Source organism: Pseudorca crassidens, chromosome X (assembly GCF_039906515.1).
Source record: "Pseudorca crassidens isolate mPseCra1 chromosome X, mPseCra1.hap1, whole genome shotgun sequence".
NCBI classification, from domain to species: domain Eukaryota; kingdom Metazoa; phylum Chordata; class Mammalia; order Artiodactyla; family Delphinidae; genus Pseudorca; species Pseudorca crassidens.
This window is the reverse complement of record NC_090317.1, coordinates 35,839,886-35,864,663: the sequence shown is the minus strand read 5'-3', so window position 1 is coordinate 35,864,663 and position 24,778 is coordinate 35,839,886. Positions and strand designations below refer to the sequence as shown.

The window sequence follows — 24,778 nt, the reverse complement described above, 5'->3', positions numbered from 1 at the left end:
TTGTGCCTGTAGATAACAATACTGTATTTTACGCTTAAAAATCTCTTAAGAGGGTAATCTCATGGTAAATGTTCTTACCACAATAAAAGAAATAAAAGTTCTACCACATATATAGTCCCACGGAAAAACAAACTATTTTATATTCAGTTGCTTTGCTTGCATCAGCAGTTGAACTTTGTTTTAATTTTCTTTCATTCTTTTAGCTCTGCTAAAAGAGCTTCAGCTCCTCAAGAAGTTTTCTTCCTCCTACTTGTTTTGAAGCACGGTATAGATTTGGTTTTTGTTAACCTAGTTCTGTTCTTTTACTCACTGCTTATTTTTTTCCAACATTTTATTATGAAAAATTTTAAACATGAAAGTTGAAATAAGTGTGCAATGTATATCTGTATATCCACTACCTAGATCATATAATTAACATTTTACTACACTTAACCTTTTCACATAACCATCTATAAATCCTATTTTTTGATGATTACAAAGAAAATTGCAGACTTAAATGCACCTCACCCCTAAACATCTCAGCATGGATATTGTTAACTAGAGTTCAGTATTTGTTAAAGGTTCTTTTTTAAAGGTTCTTTTCTTTTTGAGGTAAAGTTTACATGTGATGAAATGCACAAATCTTAAGTGTTTGATGCAATGAATTTTGACAAATCACACATCTGTGAAACCCAAACCTTTATCAAGATAGCATTTTCATCACTCCAGAAAATTCTCTCATGCTTTTCCCAGTCAGTCCCTGCTTACCCGATCCCCGTCCCCTAGGCAACCGCTTTTTCTTCTGATTTTTCTCCTATCATAGTTTGTTTTTTAAACTGTGTATAAATGAATCAGAGTATGTGCTCCTTTGTGTAAGGATTCTTCAACATAAGGTATTTGGGATTCATCCATGTTGTATGTGTCAATAGTTCTTTTTATTGCTGAGCAGCATTTCATTGTACAAAAATGCCATTCTCCTGTTGATGGATACCTGAGCCATTTCTAGTTTTTAGATACGCGTGAAGCTGCTGTGAACATTTTTGTACAAGTCTTTTGAGCATTTGTTTTCATTCCTCTTGGAATTACTGGGTCATAGGTTAGGTATATGTTTAGTATGGAAATGAAGGAGATTTTTCCAAAGTGATTGTACCATTTTATACTCCACCAGCAGTATATGAGAATTCCAATTGTTCATCCCCGTCAGCATTTGGTGGTATTGGTCTTTTTGATTGTAGCCATTCTGGTGGGTTTGGTAGTAAGTGGTATCTCATTGTGGTTTTAATTTGCATTTCCCTATGATTATGTTTAACACCTCTTCACGTGCTTATTTGCTAGTTGTATATATTCCTTTTTGAAATGCGTTCAAATTGTGTTTTTATTATTGAGTTGTTGGAATTTGCTTATACTGGTTGCACATCTTTTCCAGATATATTACTGCTTTTCAGATTGTTTTATCTAACCAATGTATAAATGTTATACACCCAATCACACTTAAAATAATTAGGCCAGGGCTTCCCTGGTGGTGCAGTGGTTAAGAATCTGCCTACCAATGCAGGGGACATGGGTTTGAGCCCTGGTCCGGGAAGATCCCACGTGCCGCAGAGCAGCTAAGCCCGTGTGCCACAACTAGTGAGCCTGCGCTCTAGAGCCCACAAGCCACAATTCCTGAGACCGTGTGCCACAACTACTGAAGCCTGCGCACCTAGAGCCTGTGCCCTGCAACAAGAGAAGCCACCACAATGAGAAGCCCATGCACCGCAACAAAGAGTACCCCTGCTCACCACAACTAGAGCAAGCCCGCGTGCAGCAATGAAAACCCAACGTGGCCAAAAATAAATTTATTTTTTAAAAAGGCCATATTTTTCACAGAACTAGAACAAAAAATTTCACAATTTGTATGGAAACACAAAAGACCCCGAATAGCCAAAGAAATCTTGAGAACGAAAAATGGAGCTGGAAGAATCAGGCTCCCTGACTTCAGACTATACTACAAAGCTACAGTAATCAAGACAGTATGGTACTGGCACAAAAACAGAAACATAGATCAATGGAACAGGATAGAAAGCCCAGAGATAAACCCATGCACATATGGTCACCTTATCTTTGATAAAGGAGGCAAGAATATACAGTGGAGAAAGGACAGCCTCTTCAATAAGTGGTGCTGGGAAAACTGGACAGGTACATGTAAAAGTATGAAATTAGAACACTCCCTAACACCATACACAAAAATAAACTCAAAATGGATTAAAGAGCTAAATGTAAGGCCAGACACTATCAAACTCTTAGAGGAAAACATAGGCAGAACACTCCGACATAAATCACAGCATGATCCTTGTTGACCCACCTCCTAGAGAAATGGAAATAAAAGCAAAAATAAACAAATGGGACCTAATGAAATTTCAAAGCTTTTGCACAGCAAAGAAAACCATAAACAAGACCAAAGGACAACCCTCAGAATGGGAGAAAATATTTGCAAATGAAGCAATTGACAAAGGATTAATCTCCAAAATTTACAAGCAGCTCACGCAGCTCAATATCAAAAACACAACCCAGGGCTTCCCTGGTGGCACAGTGGTTGAGAGTCCGCCTGCCGATGCAGGGAACACGGGTTCGTGCCCCAGTCCAGGAAGATCCCACATGCCGTGGAGCGGCTGGGCCCGTGAGCCATGGCTGCTGAGCCTGTGCGTCTGGAGCCTGTGCTCCACAACAGGAGAGGCCACAACAGTGAGAGGCCCGCGTACCACAAAAAAAAAAAAAAAAAAAAAACCAAAAATGGGCAGAAGACCTAAATAGACATTTCTCCAAAGAAGATATACAGATTGCCAACAAACACATGAAAGAATGCTCAACATCATCATTAGAGAAATGCTAATCAAAACTACAATGAGATATCATCTCACACTGGTCAGAATGGCCATCATCAAAAAATCTAGAAACAATAAGTGCTGGAGAGGGTGTGGAGAAAAGGGAACACTCTTGCACTGTTGGTGGGAATGTAAATTGATATAGCCACTATGGAGAACAGTATGGAGGTTCCTCAAAAAACTAAAAATAGAACTACCATACGACCCAGCAATTCCACTACTGGGCATATACCCTGAGAAAACCATAATTCAAAGAGTCATGTACCAAAATGTTCATTGCAGCTCTATTTACAGTAGCCAGGGCATGCAAGCAACCTAAGTGTCCATCAACAGATGAATGGATAAAGAAGATGTGGCACATATATACAATGGAATATTACTCAGCCATAAAAAGAAACAAATTGAGTTATTTGTAGTGAGGTGGATGGACCTAGTGTCTGTCATACAGAGTGAAGTAAGTCAGAAAGAGAAAGACAAATACCTTATGCTAACACATATATATGGAATCTAAGGAAAAAAAAGGTCATGAAGAACCTAGGGGCAAGACGGGAATAAAGACACAGACCTACTAGAGAATGGACTTGAGGATATGGGGAGGGGGAAGGGTAAGCTGTGACAAAGTGCGAGAGTGACATGGACATATATACACTACCAAACGTAAGGTAGATAGCTAGTGGGAAGCAGCTGCATAGCACAGGGAGATCAGCTCGGTGCTTTGTGACCACCTAGAGGGGTAGGATAGGGAGGGTGGGAGGGAGGGAGACACAAGAGGGAAGAGATATGGGAACATATGTATATGTATAATTGATTCACTTTGTTATAAAGCAGAAACTACCACACCATTGTAAAGCAATTATACTGCAATAAAGATGTAAAAAAAAAAACATGACTTTAAAAAAAAAAAAGGCCAGGACTTGCAACTGAGTTACTTGGCTGAAAGTGAAGCTGTTCTGGTATGCTAACCGGTGTTCTGGTGGCCTAAAAGTTAATTAAAATAAAAGACAAAACTTCAGGAATCTGAATTAATTAGGGGAAAGTTAATTGCTGAAAAGTCCATGACTACAGAAAAAACTTTAAAAGAAATGTCAACTGATAACTTCAGAAAATATTACCCAAATGTACTCAGATTATACTGGCTGAATAATGACCAGCTTAACCTCAATTTATGTGTCTTCTCACTGACCCACAGATTGAAACTGCTCTGTACGACATGTATCATTCTTTGGTTACTCAGAAGTTTTCAGGATAAGGCCAGTAAGGTTTGTCAGTGTCGTACACCATAGCTTTATAGCTGTATTGGTCCCTTCATGTCATCATCTCAAAGTTCTTTATGAATGCTTATTCAATTTTCTAAATATTTAATACAGCTTTGTTTAATGGGAAATATAAAAGAATGATAGTAATAATGTTTATTCTCAGTCATGAACTTTTCAAAATATATTGGACTGTGGAGGTCTCCCTTAAGTGTGTCTGCTGGTTAAATGATAGTGTAAGATCCACTGTTGTTCACAAATGTTTATTAATAATAGATGGCTATAAATGATTATGTTGGAAAAGGGAGGAACAGTCACCTTAAATCTGAGCAGCCATACATTTTGGAGGAAAAAAGTAAATGCTTTATTTTTGTTTATACTGAAGCTAAAGACACAATCATTTTATTGTACAAGATTCTTTTTAACACATTTAATGACAGTAACTTTGCACTTCCTACAGAAAATATTTAAATAAAAGTAATAGTTACTTAAGGAGGCTTTAGCTTTTAAAATAGTAGTCTGCAAAGCCAAATGCCATTTACACAAACACATTTGGAATTTCCCCTTTTTGTGATTAAGCTCGGGAGATACAATTTTAACCTTAAGTTCAATGCATACATTTTCTGTATGGTGATGTGTGATTGGGGCCTCCAACTAGGCTAAGAAAGTGAATTAAACACTGCCTGTTTTCTAAAAGTATTCTTTATTGTCTAGGAAATGTTGGCTCCAAACTACATTCATTGTTCTGAATAGGTAGAAATTCTTCATCCTCAATTTCAACCTGTTTTTGAGAACTCTTGAATCCTGTGAAGAGTTTAAATAGTGATTCTTGAATCCTACCACTGGTATGCATTCCTATGTTATAAGAAACAGACAAATTAAAATGCTTTCACTTGAGAAGGATGTTTATCCCTATCTGAACTGAAATGTCCTTGAGAAGGTCTTTGTCTTTATAGTTGAAATAAGAGAACATATGGGTTGACTTGTACTATGTTAGAAGAGTAATTTGACCAGTTAAAAATTTTAAGTTAATTTATCAAATTGGATTGCCTTTAACATTAAGAAAAATACAGACTAATGTGTTAACCCTTTGGGTTTAGAGGTTTCCTCATGAGCTCCCACAACATTCATTTTAGTGCCATTCGTTCCAATGAATCCTACTAGACACTCAAGAATTCTGACTGCTTCTCCTGCCCAAGTATACTAAACACAGTTATCACTCTGCTTATTGGACTACAAGCTACATTGCTTTGGTTATTTAAACTGATTGCTTAATATATGTTGTAAAAGGAAGTCCTATGACATGTGACCAAAAATGGATGAATCTGTACTTCAAATAATATGACTGGATCTTATACAGGAACTACCTAGTGTGAACATGTGATTTTCAAATGACCTGAAAATTCAGCTAGCTGTTGCCATCCTCCCATTAGAGCCGCCTCCTACTTCTGTTACCAGAGCTCCTCCTGAATCCAAAACCTCCCCTCAATTTCCTGGGAAGGCCAGGGCTTTTCCTTACTGCCCTTTCTTCCTGCTAACAGTCTAGTTGTCAGAGCCTCTGTATTATAAAGTGTGATTTCTTATGGATCAAATAAGGTTTGGGAAGCCAATACTGAGTTTACTTACAACATAAGCCATTGGAAGTTGGAATGTGTTTTACTGTTTAAACACAGATATTTCAAGGGTTAAGTCATGGTTGTTCCCAAATCAGTGGAGATTCTATATCTAAATATGGTGTTCTTTAATGTTTCCTCCTTGGGAGGCTGTAAACTTATTCCAATAAGGCTGCCGCTGTTCCAATCATGTTTGAAACTATAATAGATTCCAGAATTGAAAGAGGAACAAGGCCTCATTTGGGGGTGATGGAAATTTTTGTATCTTGATTTTGGTGGTGGTCCTAGCGGTGTATACAACAGTGAAGACTCACTGAATTGTACACTTTAAATGGATGCAGGTAGTTGTACACAAATTATTCCTCAACGTTGATAAGGAAAAAACTAGATTCCAAAGAGCAGTTTCAGGTCACTTCACAAACCCCACAAGAAACTGTCTTGGTATTTTATAATTGTGCCTATCAAGGTGCCTATTGTGTGATAGCACTTGAAAAATATTTTTTTACCAGAAAAAGTAGAACTCAGCTTGATTGCCCCAATTTTTACCAAATATGGATCTAAAGTTAGTTTTGACTGTTTCTAAGAATTTAATCTTACAAGATTATGATTTTCTACCATTGAGGGTATTGAGAGGTTGTATTGTGGATTTTGACCATCCTCCCAAAAGCAGAAGTCCACAATGGTTTGAGTAATATCAGCATTCGAATATGGGTGCAGCTTAAGGTGACTGCTTTGAAGAACAACATTAATTTGGGCACATTAATTCTGCCATGTTTATGAAAATATCAGTCTCATTTTATAATCTCACTTTATATGTTCTAAATTTTTGAGACTAAAATATGACATCAGGTATAGAATCTAGCGTTCTTCCATACTACCCTCTCCCACTTTTACCTTTTATTTCTCTTTTCTGTAGGGTTTTGGCAAATTCATTTTATTTCTTAGGTAAAATTTGGGGAAATCAGTCCTTCCAGTAATTGGTCATAAGCGCATATTTATAAAAGCCAGTCAGTGATATTGCACAATTTAAAATGTAACCTTACTATGAGTCTGATGTGTCAAATTTAAGAATACAGTGGTCACAAGGTGAGAATGTGCTATGATCTGAAATTCAACCGAAATATAACTCAACCTTTGAAAAATGATTTACAGTTTGTTCAGAGCTAGTTTTCATATACTGTTGCACTTCTGGATTTTGTTGAGGGAGAAATGATGATGTTTTAATCCAGAAACTACATTTTAAAAAAAAGAATCGGGGAACGCCACCTCAATTTGGTTATCTAGAAAGTTTGACAGTATGGTGATTTAGCCCTACATTTTAAAGTGCTTATCCGTACTAGTCCGTGCTTTGAAAGCTTTTCCGTTTGCTCTTTACCACACCATCTAAGTACCTCAAGCACTCCCCACAAAAATCCAAAGCCTCTTTTTTGTCTTGTCATCCAAGGGTCAGTTTTAAAGGTTGTATAAGACCAGAGAACTGTCAAGAGGGTTTCTAGGTTGGAAGGCAATCTGTCGCAATGAATATTGTGGGGTATGTTGAACATTGTGGCAAAAGACACAGTGGCCAAGCCCAGCTTAACTGTACTTGCAGATGGTTGGCTACCATAGGCCAAAATAAAAGGCACACTGCCACCAAGGGTGATGTCTTAGTATGTGCATGTGTTGAAGTGCAGCTCCTGGGATGTTAGGTTGCTCTGGAACCTGCTCATAGATAAAGTCAAAGGGCAAAATACTCTGCACGTTGCTGAAAATGGCATTCACGCTGTAGACCATTATTTCTTCATTTAGTCTTCTGTGGTTCTATCAAGTCATTTGGCGTTGTAAAGAAGGCTTTTCTTTTTGAGGGTGAGGGATGAGGTTAGGGCAGATGCGTGCCACAGTCATGGATTTATGAAGGTTGATTACGATGATCAAAAGTTGCCGGCTCTTTTTGTTACTATACAAATTGCCTTTCATTTGTGTAGCAATGGGAAGTTTCTACAGAGCTGTCACAACTTTCACATCAGATAAGCTTTTGGCATAAGGGCATTCCACTTAATTTTATATTTAAACATTAATAATTCTTAATATGTACATGTCTCTCAAGTACCACAAGCACTGATGGTATATCTTTAGGAAAAGACCACAACTCAGATCCAGTAAACAAGTAGCATTGACATATATACACTACCAAATGGAAAATAGCTAGCTAGTGGGAAACAGCGGCTTGGTGCTTTGTGACCACCTAGAGGGATGGGATAGGGAGGGTGGGAGGGAGACGCAAGAGGGAGGGGATATGGGGATAGATGTACACATATAGCAGAAACTAACACAACAATGTAAAGCAATTATACTCCAATAAAGATGTTAAAAAAAAGATATAAATCTACTCCAGAGCTTAAAAATACTACTAGCCAGCTGCCTGTATCATTCCAGCAATCAACTCCTTTGTTTCTTAATAAACATTCCATTTCTTAAAGCTCTCAAAACCGCCTACCAGCACCTTCTTCTCTGGACCACCATGCAGCATACAGATGAAAATCCTAGGCCACATATCAACATATGAATAGTCATATCTCAAGTATGCAGTAAATCTGAAGTATACAGACTTACTTAATTCACCAAAAATATATATTTTTATTTTTACAGGTAGGTTCTTTCTTCTGACCTACAAGCTTTATTCTTCAAACCAGAAACCCCAAATCCTGAGAGCTCTCAATATTAACAGTTGTACTACAGTGGATGCTGCTTTGGCAGTTCATTTTAGCAATTCCTCATCACATCTCAGGAATTTTCTTTCCATTGAAGTTCTCCCTGCTCCCCCTCCCTTCAAAATGATTTAGTAATTACCAAAAAAGGATGAAAGGCCAAGCCAGAGCGATCAAACGCTATTAAGTTTCATTGCATGTGTGTGTGTGCACAGACAAGGTTCTTCTCACTTTTACAAACATCCCCAAAACAGTGCAAGCCAAAACGCACATCTGTTGGAAAAAGTGATGGAAAGGGTCATTGGAAATACAGTAGAAATAGCATTTCTCTGTACTAAAGTAATGCTCACACTGAATTGGGGTACTCTGTTCCCAATGCCTAGTTCTACACCGACAAAGTGGATATTTGGAACAATTATCTAGATAAAGCAAGCCAAAGAATCTAAAATACACACAGGTTTGAGGCAAAGCCACAGGGTTCGGGGTTGGAGGGAGCTGAGAAGTAGGTGTGAAGAGTATTTTAAATGATCCAAACTATTACATCCACTTACGTTGGCTATGTCTATACATGCAATCTATTAACACTGTTTTGAAAATGTGATTACCAAAATAACATGATCAGTTTTTCTTGTGTACTTTTAAACAAGAAAGAATGTCTGCCTAACTTCAAGTACTTTTCACCTGATGGTTGAACAAACCAAGGTCTGGGCCACTTAAACTGTTAGTTAAAACACCACTTGAGTCTTACCCACAAGGCAATATGAACATCAGATAGTTATTTATATTATCTGGCTAAGGTATCGACTCATATTTTTCAGTGAAGTCCCCAATGAAATTTGCAGAGGAGGTTTTACACTGCCATAATAACTATAAAGTTATTGAAAAAGTATTTGTTCATTATTTAAGTCATTCAAAACGTAGAGGCTGTAGGGTTTGTGTGTGTGTGTGTGTGTGTCTTTAATCAAATTGCAGACAGATGTTTAGATGTTTTGGACTTAGCTGAAATGCCCTAAATCAGGTCAGAGTGGAATGAAAAATTACTATGAGAGGCAGAAAGAACCAGAAAATTTCAAGTATTCCCATATAAGTGGACAGAAGTATAACCTGGAGATTTATATGCCTATAAAATTTGGCATCTTCCAAAAATGATGATTTTGAATCATTCCTTTTTCTTTGTACTTCACTGGATTTAAAGCTAGAAGTGGAGGACATACTTCAACAATGGCCATTTCTGAATATAATTCAGACATTTTCTTTGTATTCAATAATATTTTTACCCTTACTAATGATCAGGGAGGCTTTAATGTAATTATGATGGAATCAAACAAATAAAATAGGTGGCCAGAAATGATAAGAAATTCACCTGTAATGGAGGTGAACCATGGTATAGATACTTAGACAAAAAGTAAATGATTCTTGTACCATTTATAATTGTATTTGACTTTGGAACACATTTTTAACTTTACGTATAAATATGTCAGTCTGAAATTTGTGGAGTTCGTGGCATTTTGGGCAAATGAACAAAAAGATATCTATAGTGGCCAATCCATTTCCACATCTCCTATGTATAACATAATATGTGTGCTTAATAATAAATGTCTTGTTTCCATAATCTAGAAGATTTGGGTTTATTGACTGGTTCTGTGACCTTGAGCAAGTCATTATCCTTCTCTGGACCTCCTTTTTTTTTTTTTTGTATTTGTAAAATAAGATGATAGAATTGAGTAGATCCTCACTAAGTTTCTCTTTTAGCTCTTTTATGTTTATAAATTTACTCTCAAGTTGGCTTATACCTTCTCTGGGGTCAGAGAACATACTTAAACATTTGATTTGAAATATCTTTATTGATAGTAGCTGATCCAGAGGTTAGAGAGGTGAACACAAATCTCCTTCCCTTCCTACTTTCTACTAGAGTTAGAGTTAATAAAAATGTTGGTGTCACCATCACGGAAGTTAGGACAATAGCTGATTAGCTTTAACAGCTAACTGGCTTCAATCCCCAACATAGCTAGGCCTCAGCACAGCTAGTGAAATCTTAAGCCCGAGTCATAAAGACAGTAACCCTGAGAAGATCTGAAAAGGAATGTACTGCCCATGAAATATGACACTGGTTTCTTTCAGTAGTAGAGATTGGCTATTATGATTGACACATATTCTCTCTTTAGAACATAACTGAGAGAAGAGTGTATTTTGGACCATGGCTCTATCTCTGGCTACCCTTGTTTTCCAACAAATTGATAAAGTAACTGCCGGAACAATGAAACCTAGGTCATCACAAGTACATGCATTTGTGAGAAAGACATACTTTTTTTTTTTTTTGATGAAATAGGGCCATGTTTTGGTTTCTGGTGCCATCAGTATGAGTTAGGGATGTAGCCCAGGTGCTATTTATTATTCAAAGTGAATTTGACAGTTGAGAAAGTTGACTCTGTAACTTTAGAAACCTTCCTTCTGGAAAGTAACCTGTTACTGATGTCAGGGCCACTTATGATAGTCCCACTTAGAGAAGCAGGAGAGAAGTTGGATTTGAGTAAATGATCACGGTAGGCATGATCGAGGAATTATTTTGTGATAATGTCTTACCAAATGGGTCCTGATGCAGCTTGTTCTCTTGATCACTTTTTCTTGGATCTGAGCTTTGTTCTTCAACACCTCCTCTTGTTTCCCCATCATCCCTAGTTTGTGTCTTTTTCATGTAGAATATTTTGTTAGTCACCAAAGTTAGGGCTAGAATGGGAATCAATTCAAATAACAGAAACTACACTGTCAAAAACTATTTTGGAAGCATATTTGCATTGTTTGAGAAAGCTTCATTTCACTTAATTTTGCCAGAAAGTATACACGTGAATTTAGATGGTTTCCTATTACTGTTGACATTTATTGAATACAAGAACAGGGTGACAACTAATTAAGTTTCTTACTTTTTTGAGCTACCCGTTAATTTAATCACCAGGACCCAGACCTTGGGCTATTTCAGGTCATGTGTTATTGTGTAAGTTGGGGATACCTTTGTGCTAACATTGGGAAGAACCGCCCTTGTTTAGCAGGTAATCAGTTGATGGTTACTGGATCTAACATGGTGACCATATGCATTATGGGCTTCATTTTTTAACATTTACCTATGTGTTCTGATGAGGTACTCCTAAGCTGTGGAAAATAATTTGTTTTGATGTATAATGCAATTTTCTTTGAAGACAGTAGAATTTGGATCATGTCTATAGTTCCATGAATTCACTAGGGTTGTTATGTTGTATATCTAACATGAGTTTACACACGCAATTCCACTTCCCCCACTGAACATTAAAACTGCAACTTGAACCAAGTTATCTAGACCTAAAATTGGTTTTTTTGTTGTTGTTGTTTTATCAGAAAGCAATTAATTAAAATGAAGGTGCTGTTTTCAGATTCTGACACCTCAACAAGATGTCATTTTTCTGTTAAAAAAATATTTTCAAATCCAGGCTTTTATCTTAGAAATGCTTTTGATAGCAGTGATGATTAAAACTATCAACAGTAGATAGGACCCTATAAATATACCAGCTAATTATTTTTTCTTGCCAATGTATGAGATGTAGTGACTGTTGATTAGAGTACAGTAGAAGTTTTTAAAAAACAGTACATATCCTAAATACTAATCTCGATACTATCAAATTTTAAAATGTAGTAAGCTAACTGAAACACACAAACACAGGAAAGGAATTCACTAACTTATTAGATATGACATATACTATGGGGTAAATATTCATTGGCATACATTAGGAAACTCACAAATCTTTAAGAAACAAATTCAACAGCCCCCATGATAAGGAGAAGTTGTAGTATTTAAAAGCAAAAACAACACGAAGTCCAGTTATACCTAGAAACCACAAGCTGACAGTTCTTTGGAGTCTATTCAGTTTCCCTTTGATGCTGTTCATTGAACCAGAATGGGCAGCATGGAGCACTGAAGGGCAACAAAGATAGGCAAGTTAGTTTGCCTTATCTGATAGCTGGTGGGGACTGCTGAGCACAGCCCTCAGCCCTGTGGGGAAATGGTGTGAGATCCTGAGGAAGGTCAGGAATCTGTGCGGCAGCGACAGTAGCAAAGTGGCACCTGGAGCTTCAAGGAAGCAAGGGTAAGAAAAGCAAAGCCAAAGGGTTAAGCACCCGACTGCACCTCTGCTGATTAGGGGCAAACACCCCTTCAGTTGGTTTTGAAATGGACTTAGTGTTTGTAGGTATAAAAAAGCAAATAATAGTAATAATAATAACAAGAACAAAAAATGAAGAATGTGGCTATAAAAGATGGTGAAAACAAGAGGAGTTTCACTCTCCTGTCTAGTGGGGGGCAGTGAGGGAATCATATTCTATGTCACCTCTGAGAGCAAAGAAATTAGAAATTTTCTGAGTTCCAGAACAGGTGATACTGGCTTGACTTAGAGCCGAGTTGTAACTTGTTCTTCCTGTCCGTCACCCCATTTGTGCATGAGCAGGTCACAAGCCTCTCCCCAAGTTTCAAATACATCCTCTGAGGAGTCTAAAAGTTTAGAATTTGAGGAGCAGATGCTGGATGCGCAGTGAAGAGAGCTGGAACAGGCTAGAGGGCATTCACTGCTCTGAGCAGCGCCCCGGGCTTCACCTAATTCTACCTCACTGAGGTTAATTTCACTTTGAGAACAGGACTCTGCTTTCCCTTTCTCCATCTGAGAATATTTGATGTCCTGCCACATATAGTGCGGCTGAACGATTCCATCAGAAATTGTGTACATCGGCTCTGAACTGGGTTCAGACATATGACCATTAAACTTGGAGAATAGGAGACCCAGTTTCTTGAGAGAGGGACCCATGAAGGAGCGTTTGCTTGATGACTCAGCTTTTGACTTCCCTTGGGCACCACCAACTCTTGGCATGGTCCTGATGAGAGGTGGCCCATGGCAGGCTTTTTTCTTGCAGCCTAAATTGAAAGAGACACTCTTGGATTTGGCCCGAGCCCCGCCACTGCCATCATTGGTATCATCTCTCTGAGAGAGTTCAGTGCTGCTAGTGGAAAAACTTCTCCTTTGGTGCTTCCTATTTCCTAAGAGGTCAAGCACTTCATATCGAAAGCTGGAAATGTCCTGCTTTAATTCCTAGGGCAAGAGAGAAGACACGTTATGTTAAGAAGCTTGGTCTTTAGTTCAAAATAGGCACATTGGGCATCCTTCGGAATGTTCCAGGTTTTGCCTCACTGCAAATCACAAGGTACATGAGCTACCAGAAGAATCTCACATTATTCAAGCACAAGAAGAACATATTAACAATGCTGTGGGCAGAGCGGGCCATTGGGAAAAAAATGTGCAGTTGGTAAAGTTGATTTCAGAACCTATCAGGAGCACGCCAACAGACTGAAGTGGTAACCAACAATGAGGGTATTAGAGCAGGGCTCTCATTGGAATCTAAATGGGAGGGAGGGAGACGCAAGAGGGAAGAGATATGGGAACATATGTATATGTATAACTGATTCACTTTGTTATAAAGCAGAAACTAACACGCCATTGTAAAGCAATTATACTCCAATAAAGATGTAAAAAAGAAAGTACTACTGAAGAGGAAAAAGCTTTTAGGACTCTCAGGAATAAAACTAGGGAAGTGGAATGTCAGGAGATGAGACTGCTGTTTTGGGCCAGGGGACCTTGTTTATTCAAGTGCCTGTGAAATGTCTTCTATCTCTAACTGGCTGCCTAGATACTAGATCACGCTTTTAAAAACCATCTTTGAAAAGTTTATATCTGATCATGTCGTCCTCTTGCTTAACACTTTTTAGTAACTTGTCGCTGACCTTAGGAAAAAGGAAAAATGCCATACCACAGACTACAAGGTTTTTCAAGGTCTGGTACATGTCTATCTCTCCCATTTCATTCCTTCCTGCTCTTTCCCCAGGCTTTTTACTGTCCACCTGTATGGACATATTCTCTCTTGCCTCTGGGCCTTTGCACGTGCTGTTTTCTCTGTCTGGAACACTCTTCTCCCCAACTGTTTTATCTGGCTCTTCCTTCAAACCTCAGCTTAAACATGGCTTCCTCTGGAAAGCCTGCCTCGAATCCCCAAGTCCCAGTTGGGTGTCCCCCCATTTCTATGTCTCTACAGCACCCTGTGTTGATCCTGTTAGAATACTCAGTCATTCGCCTCTATTATTATTGTGTGTGACTCCACGAGAGAGTAGGGGCTGGTTATATCTTGCTCATGACTGTGCCCCAGCACCTAGCAGAGTGTTTGGCATATAGCAGGCCCTCAATTGATGAGTTATGTCTATGGATTAGGATAACAGCCTTCTTATGTTCCTTAGAAAATAGATATGTGTTCTAGGATAGGGTTTCTCAACCAATTGACATGTTGAGTGTGGTAATTCTTCGCTGTAGGGAGCTGTCCTGTGCATTGTAGGATTTTTAGCAACAACCCTGGTCTCTACTCACTAGATGCCAATAGCATCCCAATGTGACAGCCAAAAATGTGTAATGGTAGGGTTTCATAAATGTTAGATTTAATAATAGAATTTTTGTCTTTATCTTATTTAAAGAAGGCCTTTAAATCTCTAGGCATCTTCCCTTCGCTATCTTTCTTCTCATCACACACCCATGCCATATCATTTAAAGCACTCAATTCCCATACTGAGAAAAACCCAGAATATTAAAAGAATGTATATTTTTATTATTCATAAAGCTGATTGTGGTGTGACAGACATTGGTAAAAATCTATCCATCTACTGGATGACAGACTATTCTAAGAGAGAGAATAAGAATTGTAGCTGGTTTTGCTGTATTACAGGCTGTTGAAATTCCATCAGCAGAAACCTCAAACACTGTGAAGATTAAATGATGCTTAAGAAATGTGAATGAAGAATTAAACCACTTTATGATCAAATTACCTTAAAATTTTCTTCTGTGAGTCCCTCATTTGTTTTGGAATTTCTTATCATAGCTGCCACATATCTTTTGACTAAATTCCTGATAACTTCCTGGAATTTAAACAAAAACATGAAGAAGCATTCAGTTTCCTTCTTGGACTCTCAGTAAAATAAGAAACATACACAGGAAATAAAATACGCTTAGACTGTCTTTGCATTGGAAAATCCTCACAGGATCCAGGCATTTTCTACAAAACCCCCCAGTTAAGTCCATTGGATAAATGAAGAATTTATTATGTGTCCAAATTTGGTGGCAGAGTGGGCCAGTGAGATCAAAGTTACCCGAAAGGAAAATTTTCCACCCAAGCATAAGGTAAACAGGGATACACATTCATGGAATAATGAGAGCAGAATAATACTTGAATGGTCACGTCAATATCCTTTCCCTCCAGGCTAGATTAAACTTGAACCTTCCTAGTAAGATGAGAGTTTTTCTTCCTTTTATAAAGTTGAGAAAGTCAGTCTTCAGTGTCACAGAGTCTGATGATTTCAATGTCCACTAATTACATAATCAAGATACTTTTTCTTAGAGGCAATCTATACTTCTCCTTTACAGGGGTGGCCTCTTTTAACTTAGCCTCTGGGAATGGTATACACATAGTCACCCTGCTTTGTGTTAGTAATGGTGATGATGATAGCTACCACTTAATGCAATGTGTCAGGCACTGTGCCAGGACACACACACACACACACACACACAAACACACAACCATATATACATACTCGCCACTCAGTTCTCACAACTACAGTTTAAGTTTTATCATCCTTATTTTACAGACGAGGAAACTGAGGATCAGTGAGGGTAAGTGATTTGTCCAAGTTCACACAACTGACCAAGAACTATTGTGCTTAGTCCCTATGAAGAAGCTTTACCTGGTAATGTTGATTCTGTATCAGGCTGTCAGCATGGCGTTCCTGTCATTGAAAACGGACAAGAGAGGTTACATCAGCAGTCTCCCAGCAGCCCATCCACTCGAATATATTTCTAAACGTTAGGACTGGAACATGACACAGGAGCTACTGCCTGAAAAACCCCCAAAGCATCTGTAGGTTGGAGTAGTTTTAAGATGTTCAAGATAGGGAATGTTACAAAGGAGGAAAAGGAGAAAACAGTTGTGTTTACAAAGAAACATAATTTTTAAAAGCCTTACTGTGAAGCTTCTCAAGTTGTGCCTTCTCCGTCTACCATCAGGGTCTCTTTGGGGGCAGAAGGTGTTGTTGAACCAGTTACCAAGGTATAGAAATGACTTGGGGCTGGGGATGATGTTGAAAGGAGGTGGCAAGGTGCCGCCTTCATCGAAGTAACTCATCCAGAGCTTCGTCCTTGCAAACTTCCACTCAATATCGGCATGATCCTATGAAAGAGAGGAGTTCAGTGATTTGGGATGGGAAAATGCAAAATGCACCCCTGACTCATTCTCAAAGTTCTACTTGCTTCTACAGAGGGCAATCTGTCAGTAGCTATAAAAATTCAAATTACACTTACCTTACGATGCAGTAATCCTACAATTAGAAATTTATCTTATCCATATACTTGCAAAAAGATGTATGCGCAGGGCTGTCCGCTAGCACTGCAGCTTGTAAGAGCAAAACAACTGGCAACAACCTAAATATCCAACAGTGGGAGACTGCTTAAATAAATGATGTCACATCCACAAAATGACTTATAATCAAACTATTAAAAAATATAGTAGCTCTATCAACATTTTATATGTAGAAACACATATCATATATATGCATTTGTCCATATATTTATAAGACCTCTAAGTGAAAAAAGCAAGATAAAGAGCAATATATATTGTGTAAAATGATACCCTTTATCCAACTGAAAACCCCTTTATATTACATGCTTACATGTTCTAGAGAGGTACACGCTAAATTGTCATTAGTAGTTATTTTTAAGGAGTAGGATTGGTGTGGAGAGACTTTGTTTTTTTTAAAAATCAACATTATTGAGGTATGATTTACACAGAGTAAAATTCATCTATTTTAAGTGTTCAATGAGTTTTGATGAGTGTATATACCCGTGTAAGCACTGTCATAATTAAGATACACACACACACACACACACACACACAGGCATACATTTCTAGGATTTTTAAGACCTGGAAGGACTAATGTAATCACCACCACAATCAGGATACACAACAGTTCCATCAACACCCCAAATTCCATAATGTTGTCCCTTTGTAATCAAACTCTCTCGAACCCCCCCTGGCAACCACTGCTCCATTCTCCATTCCTTTAGTTTACTTTTTCCAAAATGTCATATAAATGGAATCATACAGTAGGTAACCTTCTGGGACTGGCTTATTTCACTCAGCATTAATATCTTCGAGATTCATCTGGTTTTGTATGTATCGATAATCTATTCCCTTTTATCGCTGAGTAGTTTTTTGTTGTGTGGATGTACCACAGTTTGCTTATTCATTCACCCATTAAAGAACATTTGGGTTGTTTCCAGTTTTTAATAATTGTGAATAAAGCTGCTGTGAACATTCATGTACAGGTCTTTCTGTGAACATAAGTTTAATTCCCCTGGCTTAAATATCTAGGAGTGATATTGCTGGATCATGAAGTAAGTGTACATTTAACTTTATAATAAACTGCCAAACTCTTTTCCAGAGTGGCTATACCATCTTTCATTCTCACCACTTGCTCTGTATCCTTCTTAGCATTTGTCAAGTTTTTTAAAGTTTAACTATTCTAACAGATTAAGTAGTGGTATCTCATTATGATTTTAATTTGCATTTCCCAAATTAGAATGAAGTTGAGCATCTTTTCATATGCTTATGTGCTATATAGATATCCTCTGTGGTGAGGTGTCTGTTCAGATCCTTTGCCCATTTTTATTGGGTACTTTGCTTGCTTACAGGTGGACTTAGATAGTTTTAAAATATATTCTGGATACTAGCTCTTTGTCAGGAATGTAAATTGCAAATGTGTTCTCTCAGTTTGCGTGTTATCTTTTCATTTACTTAATGGTGTCTTTCATAGAGCAAAGTGTCTTAATTTCAATGAAGTCAAATTTATCAAATTTTTAATGGATTATGCTTTTGGTATTATGTCTAAGAACTCTTTACCTAACCCGAGGTCATGAAGATTTCTCTTATGTTTTCCTCTTCAAGTTTTATAGTTGTAAGATTTGCATTTAGCTCTATGATCAACTTTGAGCTCATTTTTGCTTAAGGAGTGAAGTTTACATGGAGGATTTTTTGTTTGTTTGTTTGTTTTGCCTGTGGGTATCTATTTGCCATTTGCTGAAAAGGCTATTGTTCTTCCACTGAGTTGCTTTTGCACCTTTGGCAATCAGTTGGGCTTGCTGGGACTACTGTCCATCCACATTCAAAAGAATGAAGTTGGACTCCTACCTCATACCACATACAAAATTCAACTCAGAATGAATCACAGAACTAAATTTAATAGATAAAAACTATAAAACTTTAAGAAGAAAATTTAGGAGTAAATCCTCATGACCTTGGGTAAAACAATGGTTTCTTAGAGATGACACCAAAAGCCAAGGAACAAAAGGAAAAAAATTGTCAAATTGGACTTAATCAAAGTTAAAAACTTTGTACTTCAAAGGACACCATGAAGAAAATGAAGAGAAAACCCACAGAATAAGAGAAAGTAATTAAATATCATATGTCTGGTAAGGGACTTGTGCCTTTATAAAAAACAATTATAATTCAACAATAAAAATACAAATAAACCAATTTAAAAATGGGCAAAGCACTTGAATAGACATTTCCAGAAAGAAGACATACAAATGGCCAACAAGCACATGAAAAGATGCCCAACATCATTGGTCATTAGGTATACTCAAATCAAAACCACAATGAGATACCATTTTATACTTGCTAGGATAGATATAATAATTTTAAAAAGACAAATAATAACCAGTGTAGGTGAGGATCTGTAGATCCACATACTGCTTGTGGGAATGTGAAATGGTGCAGCTACTTTGGAAAACAATATGGCAATTCCTCAAATGGTTAAACATAGAGTTACCATACGACCCAGCAATTGCACTCCTTGCTACATACCCAAGAGAAATGAAAACACATTCTACACAAAGAATTGTACACAAATGTTCAGCAGCATTATTCATAATAGCCAAAGAGTAGAAACAACCCAAATATTCATCAACTGATAAAAGGGTAAACAAAATGTGGTACATTATTATTATTATCCAGCCTTAAAAAGGAATGAAGTATTGATACATACCACAACATGGATGAACCTTGAAAACCTTATGCTGAGTGAAAGCATATTTATTCTGCTGAATCTTCCAATCCATGAACAGAGTATGTCATTTCTTTCATCCATGTTTTGTAGTTTTTACTGTGTAAGTCCTATAATGATTTGTTAAGCTTATACCTAAGTATTACATTTCCTTTGCAACAATTTACAATGGTACTGTCTTTTAAAATTTCTTTCCAATTGTTTATTGTTAGTATATGGTTGATTTTTGTGTATTGACCTTGTAGTCTGTGGCCTTGCTAAATTCATTTTTTTATTCTATCAAGTTTTTAATAGATTCTTTAGGGTTTTCTTTATACAGAATCATGAGATAGTTTTATTCTTCCTTTCCAATCTGTATGGCTTTAATGTTTTTCCTTCCCTTATTGCATTGTCTAGGATCTCCAGTACAATGTGGGATAGAAGTACTGAAAGCAGATATACATTTTTAATTGATCTTAGAAAGCCTTCAATCTTTCACCATTTAGTCAGCTGTAGGTTCTGTGATTCAGGTTGTGCAAGTTACATTCTATTCCAAGTTTGCCAAGACATTTTTAAAAAAAAATCATAAATGTATGTTGAAGTTTGTCAGACACTTTTTCTGCATCAATTGATATGATCATAGGGTTTTGCTTCTTTTGACTATTAATATAATGGATTACTTTGCATTCCTGGGATAAATCCCATTTGGTTATGGTATGTTCTTTTTATACATTGCTGGATTCAATATGCTAATGCTTTGTTGAGGATTTCCATGTCTATGTTCATAAAAGATATTGGTCTATAACTTTTAATTTTCTGTACTTTTTTTCTGGTTTGGGTATCAATATAATATATATGTAATGTATTTATATATAATTAAAATTAATTTTACCAGTTTCTCTTCACTATATTTTATTGTGGCTACTAGAAAATGTAACATATGTGGCACATATTTGTGACTTGCATAAAATTTTTATTGTACAGAACTGCCCTAGACTAAAGGTGTATTTAGTTCTGCCAAACAAAGCTTAAAAGCAAGCCTCAGTGGGATCAAACTATTTCCAGAATAAAGCTCAAGAATATTTAAAACAATACAAAAATAGCCAGCACCCAATAAGGTAAAATTCACAATGTCTGGTATCCAATAAAAATTTATCACAAATGCCAAGAAGCAGGAAAATATGACACATAATGAGAAGAAAAAAATCTATCAAACAGAACCAGTTACAAATCAGTCATATTCTATATAGCAGCAATAAACAATGAGGAAATATTAATTTAAAAACAGTTTCATTTAAAATATAAAATCCTTAGGAATAAGTATGACAAAAATATACATGTTTTTTAACACTGAAAACTGTGAAAGATTACTGAGATAAATTAAAGAAGACTTAAATAAATATAGAGATACGGCATATTCATGAATTGGAAGACTAAATATAGTTAGGATGGCAATTCTTTCCAAATTGATTTAGAGATTCAATACAATTTCAGTCAAATCTCAGTTGGCATTTTTGAAGAAATTGACAAGCTGCTTCTCAAATTTATATATAAATACAAAAGATGTAAAGTAGTTAATTTTGAAAAAGAACAAATTGGCATTGAAGATCAATGGAACAAAACAAGACAGTCCAGAAATAAATGCATGCATATGCATATATACAATTGACTTTCAAGAAAGGTGTCAAGGCAATTCAACTTGGAAAGGATAATCTTTTCTTTTCGACAAATTGTCTTGGAATAGTTGGACTTCCACAAGAAGAAAAGAAAAAGAACCTTGATCCTTACTTCACACAAATACAAAAGTTAACTCAAAATGAGTCATGACTTAAATATGGAGAGCTAAATCTATAAATATTTTACTAATAAACAATTTACTATGTTTTTCTTTCTGCTTGCTTTGAACTTAGTTTGCTGTTCTTTTTCTAGTTTCATAAAGGTGGAAATTTAAGTTATTGATTTGAAATCTTATTTCCTTTTTAACGTAAGATTTACAATTATAAATGTTTCTGAGGAAGCTTGGCATATACTGTACTCTCCCTTTCATTCATCTCAAAGTATTTTCTAACTTCCTTTGTGATTTCTTCTTTGAACTAGTGGTTATTTTGCAGTGTCTTCTCTACTATCCATTTATGTGTGAATTTCTGAAGTTTTATTTTGTTTTTGATATCTAATTTAATTTCATTATATTCCCAAGTATGTTTGCAGAACATACTTTTTATTATTTCAATCCTTTAAAAAAATTAGGGAGGTTTATTTTATGAGCTAACATATAATCTATCCTGGAGAATATTCCATGTGCAGTTCAGAAGAACATATATTCTGCTGTTGTTGTATGACATGTTCTATAAATAGATGTCCATTAGGTCTAGTTGGCTTATAGTGTTGTCCAAGTATTCTATTTCCTTTTTGGTCATTTATCTAGTTCTGTCTGTTACTGAAAGTGGGGTAATAAATTCTTCAACTGTTATTGTTAAATTTCTATTTCTCCCTTCAGTTCTGTCAGTTTTTGCTTCATGTATTTTTCAGCTCTGTAGATAGGTGGAAATGTGTTAATAATTGTTAAATATTCATGATAGATTCACCTTTTTATAGTTATAAAATGTCCTTTGTTTTCTCTAGTAACAAATTTTGTCTTAAGTTCTATTTTGTCTGATAATTATTATAGCCACTTAGCTCTCTTTTGGTTACTGTTTGCATCATATATCTTTTCCCACTCTTACTTACATTCTATTTGTATCTTTGAATCTAAAATGTGTCTCTTGTAGACAGCATACAGTTAGAACATGTGTGTCTCTTATACAGAGTCTGGCAATCTCTGCCTTTTAACTGATTTGCTTAATCTAGTTACATTTAAAGTAATTACTGATAAAGTAGGATTTACATCTGCCATTTTGCCATTTTCTATATGTTGCATGTCTTTTTTGTTCCTCTATTCCTCCATTATTGATTTCTTTTGTGTTAATAGATATTTTCTAATATACCTTTTAATTCTCTTGTTTAATTTACTATATTAAATAATTATTTTCTTAGTGCTTGGCTCAGGGATTACAATTGACATCTTAAAATACAATCTGCTTTGGATTAATACCAACCTGACTCCAATCATATGTAAAAACTTTGCAACCATATAGCTCCATTCCTTCCCTCCTCCTTTGTGCTATTACTGATATACAAACTGTTCCTTTATATATTATACATTATAACCCCATCAAAACACTCGTATAATTATTGAATTATGCAGTTATCTTTCAAGTTAGAGAGAAAAAAAAGTTCCCCCCAAATAAGATTTGTGTTGTCTTTTATATTTATCTATGCAATTACCTTTTCTGGTGCTCTTTCTTTCTTTCTTTCTTTCTTTCTTTCTTTCTTCCTACTCTCTAGTGTTCTTTCATTTCAGCCTGAAGAACTCTTTTTAGCATTTCTTGTAGGACTGGTCTTCTGGCCATTATTTCTCTCAGTCTTTGTGTACTTGACAATGTCTATTTTTCCCTCATTTAAGGATATTTTTGCTGGATAAAGAATTCTTGGTTGTCAGTCTTTTGCTTTAAACATTTTGTATATGTCATCACACTGACTTCTAGTGCCCATTGTTTCTGATGGGAAATCAGTTATCTTTTAATTTTCCTGCTTTCAAGATTTTTTCTTTGTCTTTGAGAGGTTGACTAAGAAGTGAATTTTTTTGTGTTTATCCTATTAGGAAATATTTGAGCTCTTGGATATGTAGACTATTTTTGAGAAGTTTTTACTCATTATTTCTTCAAATATCCTTTCTGTTCTTTTTTTCTCTTTTCTACTTCTGAGACTCCCATTATGTGTATGTTGGCCATTTAATGGTGTCTCACAGGTCTCTTAAGCTCTGTTCATTTTTATTCATCCTGTTTTTCCTTCTGATCCTCAGTCTAGACAATGGTAATTGAATTATCTTCAAGTTTGCTAATCCTTTCTGCCAGCTCAAATCTGCTGTTAGGCCCTTCTAGTGAATTTTTCATTCTGTTATAGCACTTTTCAAATCCAGAAATTCAATTTGATTCTTTTCTTAAATAATTTCTGTCACTTTATTAATATTCTCTATTTGGTGAGACATCATTCTCATACTTTCCTTTAATTCTTTAGATGTTTTCCTTTAGTTATTTGAAGATATTTAAAATAGCTGGTTCAGTCTTTACCAAAGCCAACATCTGGGCTTCCTCAAGGACTGTTTCTATGACATCTTTTTTCCTGTGTACAGACCACACTTTCTGTGTGTGTGTGTATGTTTTGTAGTTTTTTGCTGAAACTAGACATTTTAAACAATTTAATATGATTACTCTGGAAATCTGATCCCCTTCTTCTAGAGTTCGGTTTTTAGTGTTTGTTTAGTGACTATCCTTGACTGATTTTGTAAAATCTGTATTCTTTGTTATGTGCAGCCATTGAAGTCTCTGTTAGCCTCGTAGTCAGATAATGATTGCACAGGGATTTCATTAAATGCCTTGAATCAGTAAGTCTCTCACTCTTTGCTAGTGGCTCTGTGTGTGCATAGTGACACATCTTCAATGTTCTTGCAGTTTATCATCTGTAAATGACACATTTGAAAAGACAAGGGAAATTTAAATATGGACTCCAAATTATAATTATAGTGTATCAATGTTAAATTTCTTGAGTGAGATATGGTACTGTGATAATGTAGTTGAATATATACGACAATATTTGTGTGAAATGTGTGATATTGGTAATTTACTTTCAAATGTTCTAAAAATAAGTTCTTGGGCCCCATCATATGTATACAGCAGTAAGAGCTTTGTTTCAGAGGCCACATTAACTTGTGACTTATATCCACAAACTTTTAACTTAAAACAATGCCAAATAAGAGGGTTAGACAATATAGTCTCCACTGTCAAAAGTGCACAGTGTAAGGGAGAAAAAAATATTTCTTTACTGGCACATGAGATCTTAAAAAGGAGAGCTATGCCTTACAGTATTTGTCTTGGGGTGGTTTTTGAGTGAACATTCAGTCAGTGAAACCTAGAATTTGCTCCTTGCCCTTTCAGATATTCTATGAAGACTTTCACTTTGCTCTCCAATGTAGCAGTGCTTAGCTATGATATTAAAGGATTAGCAGATCATGTTCAAAAACAGCACCACACAGAATAGGGATTTTTAAACCTGGTTCTATGGATGAAGTTAACAAAGTCAATAAATGTATTAAAATTGTATGTGAAATATTGGGTGTTTTGCATTTTTCTGGGCTTTC

The 24,778-nt window shown here is 36.2% G+C and overlaps 1 protein-coding gene across 1 annotated transcript in view; it reads right to left on the bottom strand.

Annotated features, from left to right (window-relative positions):
- Positions 1-10,023: 10,023 nt before the first annotated feature.
- The window catches only part of TRPC5 (transient receptor potential cation channel subfamily C member 5), a 155,720-nt gene continuing 140,965 nt past the window's right edge, over positions 10,024-24,778 (bottom strand). The window contains exons 8-11 of the mRNA XM_067723055.1: positions 16,470-16,673; positions 16,192-16,233; positions 15,280-15,369; positions 10,024-13,504 (exon numbers count right to left, since the gene is read on the bottom strand). Of these exons, the coding sequence (XP_067579156.1) occupies positions 12,812-13,504; positions 15,280-15,369; positions 16,192-16,233; positions 16,470-16,673 (1,029 nt within the window). The 3' untranslated portion in view covers positions 10,024-12,811. The remainder of the gene's footprint in view (positions 13,505-15,279; positions 15,370-16,191; positions 16,234-16,469; positions 16,674-24,778) is intronic.